The following is a 7,667-nucleotide window of genomic DNA, read 5'->3' as shown; positions in this document are numbered from 1 at the left end:
TAGGTCCCTGGAGAGCCAGGGGGGCTGCTGTGCCCTCTTGCTGCCTTTCCTCCGAGATGGAATAGACTTAGTTTGTGCATTGAGGATCGCTCCCTTGAGGAGCAACCACTCCTCTTGAACTCCCCTCTCCCTGTAGTCACGGTCCCTTAGGGCCTCACTGACAAGCCTCCTGATTTGACCTCGTCTGATGCCGTTCCACCCATAAATCCAGTCTGTCAAGGTCATCCTGGATCTTTACCCTCTCCCCTGATACGCCCGTGTTTCCCCACAGCTTAGTATCATCTGCAAACTTAATCATCGAGCTTTCCACTCCCTCATCCAAGTCATTACTGAATATGTTAAAGAGTACAGGTCCAAGCACAGATCCTTGGGGGGCACCACTGGAGACGGTCCTCCAGGATGAGGCCATCCCATTAATTGCAATTCTCTGGGATTGGCCTCTAAGCAAGTTGCCCACCCAGCCCACTGTAGACCGGTCCAGCCCAGGACCCTCCAATTTAGTTGAGAGAATCTCGTGGGAAACAGAGTCAAAGTCTTTATTGAAGTCCAGGTAAATGACGCCAACCTCATGTCCCTCATCCAGATGGTTAGTTGCCTGGTCATAAAAGGACACCAAGTTTGTCATGCATGATCTACCTTTGACAAAGCCATGCCAGTTGCTTCTCAATACCCCACCAGTGGCCAGCTTGTAATCGATGGCCACCTTGACAAATTTTTCAAAAATTTCTCCCAGGACCAAAGTCAGACTGACCAGGCCATAGTTTGCAGAATCATCCTTTTTCCCTTTCTTAAAGATAGGTACCACATTGGCCCTCTTCCAGTTGTTCAGGACCATTCCCGATTTCCACGACTCTTCAAACAGCTTCGCCAGTGGCCCTGCTATAAGCTCAGCCAGCTCTTTCAGGACTCTTGGATGCAGATCATCTGCTCCAGCAGACTTGAAAACATCCAAATGCTCTAAGAGTACCCTCACCTGTTTGGGACTGATTTCATGCAGTCTGTTATCTTCCCCATATACCGTGGGCCTCTGGACAGGTGAATATCCCCCATTTGATTTCAGGAATACCAATGTGAAGTATATATTTAGGAGCTCTGCCTTTTCATGGGGATGGACTGTGAGCTGCCCCTCCGTATTCAGTAGGGAGGCCTATAGGGGAGCTCAATTTTTTCTTGCTCCCTGTAACCTTCTGTGCGTCCAAGCTCTTCTTGAACTGTGCTGTGGCTTGTTGGACTGCACAGCCAGCCTATCAGGGGTGACCTTGGGTCAGTTGCCTCAGGGGTCTTTCCTGCCACGTCTCTGATGGTAAATAGGTTTTGATCGGGAGGACGATGTCTGGTCCTGCCTCCCAAAGTACCTCCTCTCGGTCATCCTCACGATATGTCTTCTTGGGGCTCTGCCTCCCCTACACCCCGCCTAACACCAACCGTTCTGTTGTTCGTTGGGGTCGATGTAGTGACCCTCCCTGGCGCTCGGTGCCTTAGGGGCTTGCAGTAGTTGGTCACTGGTGATATCTAAGCCAAGCGTCTCCTGCAGCCCCCTTTTCCTCCTGGCTTACACGGCATCTGATTCTGCCCAGGATTCAGCCCCACTTGCCACGTCGTTTCCTCCCCAAGTCCGGTACCTGATGTTCACCTTCCCCGTTAGAGTGCTGTCCCTGTTGCCCCTGCCGACGTCCCAGTCACTGCTGCCATCCTCCATCCACACCGGGTCTGTAAATGATCCCTGGGAAGCTCGTGGTCTCCACCATGCTCCCCTTCCACAGGAGCCACCACATTCCCACACTGGGAACCTCTAAGCGCCCAGACTCCTCTGAGCTGGCCAGGGACGCTCTTGCTGTGGCTGCAGCTGCGGCTGCTTCCACTTCTGCTCCTCCTCTTCCTCCTCCTTCCCCCAGTTTCTTTCCTGCCAGGTCTTTTATCCTGGTGCCAATTGCCCCGGCACGCTTTTATAAAGCGCACCCAGGCAGACGCAAGAGCCACTTCTGGCTCCTCCCGGCTCCACTTTTTTACTTTGATCTTACTTTGATCTTTGTTCACGCCATGCTCCACTGCCAGCACGGTGTCCCGCCGCCTCTCTGCTGACCTGGGTAAGTTTTCTTCACACTCCCTATGCACCTATAGAAGGACCTGTTGTTGTCCTTTATTTCGGTTGCCAGCTTGATCGCCATGCCCGCCTTGGCTTTCCATGTCTCATACCTGCAGACCCTGGAGAAATCAGTATACTTCTCTCTGGTTGCTATAGGTACAACACGTCATATTTAACTCATGGAAACAATCAACTTGCAGATGTCATAGCTTCAAATGGAATAATGTAGTCCCTACCTCTGCTGCCCTGTCACTCCATAACGGCAATTAAGATTCATCCACAAGCTACATCAGCATCTCACTCTTGCATCTGTAGCTGTCCCATTTGAGAATACAAATGAGTTAGAGATGAATGTGAATGGATTGATTAGGATTCTCCACTCCTGACATCAAGATCCTCGTCAAGCATGGGACCTTAATATAGTTCTCAAGCAGCTAATTAAGCATGTATTTGAGACAATGGCTTTAGTTCACCTCTCTGCTAAAACAACTTTCATCCTATCCATATGTGCTAGCAGAATAAGTAAACGACGTGCCCTCAGGGGTAACCCCCAACTCAGTGTTGCTCAGTCAGGCCAGGTTTTGATAGGCCCCACTCCTATTTCCTTCCTTGAGTGCTGATCAGATTTTACGCTATTGACTTAGCAGTGTTTTTAAAATCAGATTAAACAAAGCTGTGGTGCCCCTAATTAATTCATTTTCTGTGCTGATAGGGAAAAAATGGGCAAGTGGTTATATCTTAGACCGGGGGCGCAAAATGTGGCCCAGGGGTCAGATGCAGCCCATCAGGCCATTCTATCCGGCCTGCCGGGCCCCTAAAAAATTTAGAAAATTAATACTTATCTGCCCTGGACTGCCTGTCATTTGGCCCTCGATGGCTTGCAAAACTCAGTAAGCGGCCCTCTGCACAAAATAATTGCCCGCCCCATCTTAGACACTCAGAATGACTTTGTTTGCCTCTTTTCACATCAGCATCTGTCCCCTTTTGTCACATTTTGCTAAAGGAAGCTTTGATAATGAGCCTTAGACGTACCGGTATGCTTTTCATAGCGACCTCGAGAACTGCATCCTGGCCTCCGCTTGCAAAACAGTATGCTTTGGACTTAACAAATTCAGATCAGAGACGTAAATTGGCAGGGCACTCAATTCCATCTTTAATAGGGACTTTATGTTCACATTCTTCTACAGGGAGTAGTTCATGTCAAACTGTAGCAACAGTGGGGACCATACAGAGGAGGACCTGGAAGTGAATTGCCTTGAACCAGAGTTTTTCAAGGTGGATTCTGCATATTCATTCCCTGCACCCCTTTCCCTGTTTCTTGATGGTCCCATGCACAACCTGGAAGTCGGAGCAGATAGTGGAAGGCATAGAGGTGGTGGAATACCATGCTGCCCCATCCTCAGACAGTCCAGGAGCGGTGCTGGGGATGGGGGGAGCCCGCGAGTGCTGCTGCCAAAAGGTGCCACTCTCTGCACTGCACCACAACATGGAAAAGGAGCAGGAATATGCCGGTTGCATGACCAAGAACTCTGGTTCCACCGTCTTTGTTTCATCGTTTCAGATATGACTGATAGGAACGTGAATGGTGCATTTACTCGAATAGTCCCTGTCATTTACCTTTTTGGCTTTATTTCTTTCCTTACAGAGGCAGAAAAAGCCCCCGCCTTTTGTTATGAAAATGTGAACACCAAAGGCGATCGGACTGGCCACTGTGGTAGGGATGGGATGTTTTTCAAGAAATGCAAAATGAGGTAGGCAGCGTGTTTTATCTCATGGGAAGCAACACACCAAGAAACTGTCTTAGATTTAAAAAAAAAAAAATCTCATTTTAAAAAGTAACAGAGCCAAAGAGAGAGACCGCTTCCATTCATTTAGGCATTCCAGTTTTGCCGTCAATAGTTTTGATGGGGGCAGTTTGCTGTTTTAAATTTTGAACACGCTGTATTTATGTAAGAAAGCTGGCTGTGGAAAATCTGGTGGTTTCAGTCTTTCTCCGGAAGCTAGTACGTGGTAGAAGAGATGACCTGGTGCCCTCTCAGCTTTGCCAGGTTGGGTTGACAGGTGGGGTGTTGGCCAGCAGTTATCGGCGTATCAGTGCTGCTGGCCTACTAATCCTTGGTGGCCAGTCAAGTGGGCAAAAATAGTAAGGATATTTTGGCTGGCATGGTGGCATTACATGACATTATGTGCAATCAAGAGTCGTGGCAACAGCCGTTGTAGGCACGCAAGCCGTGGTTTGAAGCCAACATGCCAGCAGCCAACCAAATGGATTTTCCCTTCCTCCGGGTTTTAAAGACGGTGGCTTGTCTGGTTCGTCCTCCTTGAAAATGTCTTCTCAGGGATCTCTTGGTGGATCAGGATGGGGGTTTCTCCTTCTCAGGTCGCTGGTGACTTTTGCGCAAACTTGCCCTTTCCAGCAATTTCAGACTTCGAAAGGCCACAACTCCCAAACCGCATCCACACAGCCAGTTGGCAGGTCTGTAGGTATTTTGAGACGCTTGAGGTCATCAGCACAACCAGAAAAATCTCAGCCATCCCTAGTCAAAAATATATTTGTTTAAAATGTCAGATTGGACCTGAAATGATCTGATCCCAGCGCTCTTTCCTGCCCAGACAGGGGTTGGACTTGATCTGTTGAGGTCCCGTTTGACCCAAGCATCTATGAATCTATGAATCATAGAAAAATGCCAGGCATACAGTCATGCAGCCTTACATTTAAAGGATGGTTCCTTCTCCTATAAAGAAGCTTATTATCTAGCTTTTATTTTTTGATAGTGGCTCAAAGGTGCCAACAGCGTGCTCTTGTTGCAGACCCCCTCCCCAAATCTCAAGAGCGTCCTGGCTTATATTAACAGGGGTGTCACTTGTAAATTAAGGGAAGTGATTCTTCTGCTCTATTCAGCACTAGTAAGGCCTCGCTTGGAGCAACATGTCTACTTTTGGGCCCCAAACTTCAAAAAAGATGGACAGATTGGAAAGAGTCCAGCACAACGCAACAAAAATGATTGCAGGCCTGGGAGAGGTAGAAGGAACTCAGGTTATTTAGTCTGGAGAAGAGAAGATGGAGGTGAGATTTGATAAGAGTCTTCAAATACCTGAAGGGGGGTTATAGAGAGGATGGAGATGGGTTTTTCTCTGTAGCCATCAGGGACAGGTCTAGGAGCAATGGCTTCAAGCTTCAGCAGGGGAAACTGAGGTTGGAGATGGGGAGGAACTTCATGAGGGCCAGGCGTTGACCTGGCACTGACTGGACTAGATGACCTGGTGAGGGCCCTTTCAGCCTTCATTTCCTGTGATCCTACTTGGTTTTCCTGAGTACCAGCACTACCCCAGATTGTCTAAGTTAAGCTTTGATTTTACCTTGATTCAGTTACCACTGGCACATTTTGATGACCGTTTCTCATGTTTTTTCCTCTCTGCACAATTTAAATTAGATTACCACCGTGTGATTCTTACTGAAGTGTCCTTTGTGCTTTTGTCTCACTTATGGGAGAATAGTAGAGATGTAGCCCTCAAGTAAATATTATATTTTAAAAGTTTCTATTATTCACTTCAGCATCTTTTGCAAGACACTCTTCAAATCCCCTTTTCGGCCTGCCTGGTTTTGCTTTTACATTTGACCTGTCAGAGTTTGTGTGCTCTCCTATTTTCCACATTTAAGGCATGCTTTCATAGTTTCATAGTTGGTCGGGTCGGAAGGGACCTGAGCAGATCATCAAGTCCGACCCCCTGCCATGGCAGGAAAGAGCACTGGGTTCAAACAATCCCGGCAAGGTGTTCATGCAGCCTCCTTTTGAAGACCCCCAGGGTAGGAGCTAGCACCACTTCCTTTGGAAGTTGGTTCCAGATCCCATCCGCCCTGACAGTGAAGTAGTGCCTCCTGATGTTTAGCCTGAACCTACTCTCAATCAACTTGTAGTTGTTATTCCTTGTTACTCCAGGAGGCGCTCGGGGGAACAGGGTCTCTCCCATTCCCCGCTGGTCCCCCCTGGTAAGTTTGTAGACAGCCACCAGATCCCCTCTCAACCTTTTCTTGTGGAGGCTGAAGAGGTTCAGGTCCCGTAGCCTCTCCTCGTAGGGCCTGCCCTGCTGCCCCTTCACCATGCGAGTGGCCCTCCTCTGGACCTTCTCAAGGTTAGCCACATCCCTCCTTCAAGTGCGGCGCCCAGAACTGGACGCAGTACTCCAACTGCGGCCTGACCAGTGTCGCATAGAGGGGGAGGATCACCTCCTTGGACCTGCTCAAGATGCATCTGTGGATGCACGACAAAGTACGGTTGGTCTTCCTGACCGCGTCCCCACACTGTCGGCCCATGTACATTTTGGCATCAATAATGACTCCAAGATCCTTTTCTGCCTCTGCACTGATGAGAAGGGAGTCCCCTACCCTGTAAGTCTGCTGCTGGTTCTTCCTCCCCAGGTGCAGCACCTTGCACTTGTCAGTACTGAATCCCATCCTATTCTCATCTGCCCACCCCTGTAACCTGTCCAGAGCTAGTTGTAGCCTATTCCTCCCTTCTAGCGTGCCCACCTCTCCCCGTATCTTAGTGTCATCCACAAATTTGAACAGGGTGCTTTCCATTTTGGGAAGGATGCCTTTTGCTTTGGATAGCTTCCCTAACTCTGCAGGGGTCTCATGGAACTTGAATTTGGCCCTCACATTCTTGATGAGAGACATTTGAACTAATGAGAAGGAGTTCTCCACTATACTTTCCATGAAAATGGCTTTGCTGGTAGTAATGACATCAGCTAGATGAGCAGACAAAGTCCAAGTGATCGTGGTAGATCCCTTCTGTGCTGTTTTTTACCCAGACAGAGTAACTGGAGACTCAATTCCACGTTCCTAACCAAGATCATCGTGTACTTTCTCATGTGTTACTGTTCTTCCCACAGCCTCACTTCTCTTGTGCAGAGGCTTTCCTGTAGTCATTTGATGTGAAGAAGGCACTGACTTATTACCTTCAAAGCATCCAATCATTTAGAAAGTCTCCCCAGATGTTTTCATCTGTAGTCAACACGTTGAAACATGATTTGCGAGGGCCTTGAAGCTCCTTGCTCATTCAACTTTTGGCAGCCCAACTGGGCATAGTGCTATCTTCCAGTAAGGGAGTGGGGAGAGAACGTTGTTAGAAGTAGAAACCTCTTTAAATGATGGTGCCAGAAGCTTCTTGAGCCAAAGTTTTGCTGAAACCTTAGCAAGACAGTGTTGGGGCACTGGGTCTCTAGTCTATCCAACACTGTTCAAATAGGAGGGCTCCAAGACTCACCTGTGTCAATGTGGGTCTTGAAATCGCCCACAATGAGAATGTGCATGAAGAAGAAAATAAAGTTACTTACGGGTCACTAGAGCTCTTCGAATCCTGCCTTCCTCAAAGTCATAAGTAATATAGGACTTGGTGTGTGCAGACACACATAACAATTGAACTCTTCCAGAATGGCACTGATGGGGAACGGGTTCACAGTTGTGCAAAGTACTGTGTCTTTGGGTGCCTGCACACACCACAGGGTTTAATCCTCATTAAATTAAATAAGTTTATAAAATTTAAACCTGTTCATTTTGGAGCATTGCATCAATATTTGC

At 48.1% G+C, this 7,667-nt stretch overlaps 1 protein-coding gene across 1 annotated transcript in view; it reads left to right on the top strand.

Moving 5' to 3' along the window:
• Positions 1 to 7,667, top strand: part of LOC102386217 (disintegrin and metalloproteinase domain-containing protein 20-like) — a 78,156-nt gene that overhangs the window by 50,311 nt on the left and 20,178 nt on the right. Inside the window, exon 15 of the mRNA XM_025191870.1 lies at positions 3,732 to 3,837. Within this exon, the coding sequence (XP_025047655.1) occupies positions 3,732 to 3,837 (106 nt within the window). The remainder of the gene's footprint in view (positions 1 to 3,731; positions 3,838 to 7,667) is intronic.

The sequence above is a fragment of the Alligator sinensis genome, unplaced genomic scaffold, assembly GCF_000455745.1.
Source record: "Alligator sinensis unplaced genomic scaffold, ASM45574v1 scaffold1931_1, whole genome shotgun sequence".
Taxonomy (NCBI): Eukaryota; Metazoa; Chordata; order Crocodylia; family Alligatoridae; genus Alligator; species Alligator sinensis.
This window is presented reverse-complemented; position numbering and strand designations above follow the sequence as displayed.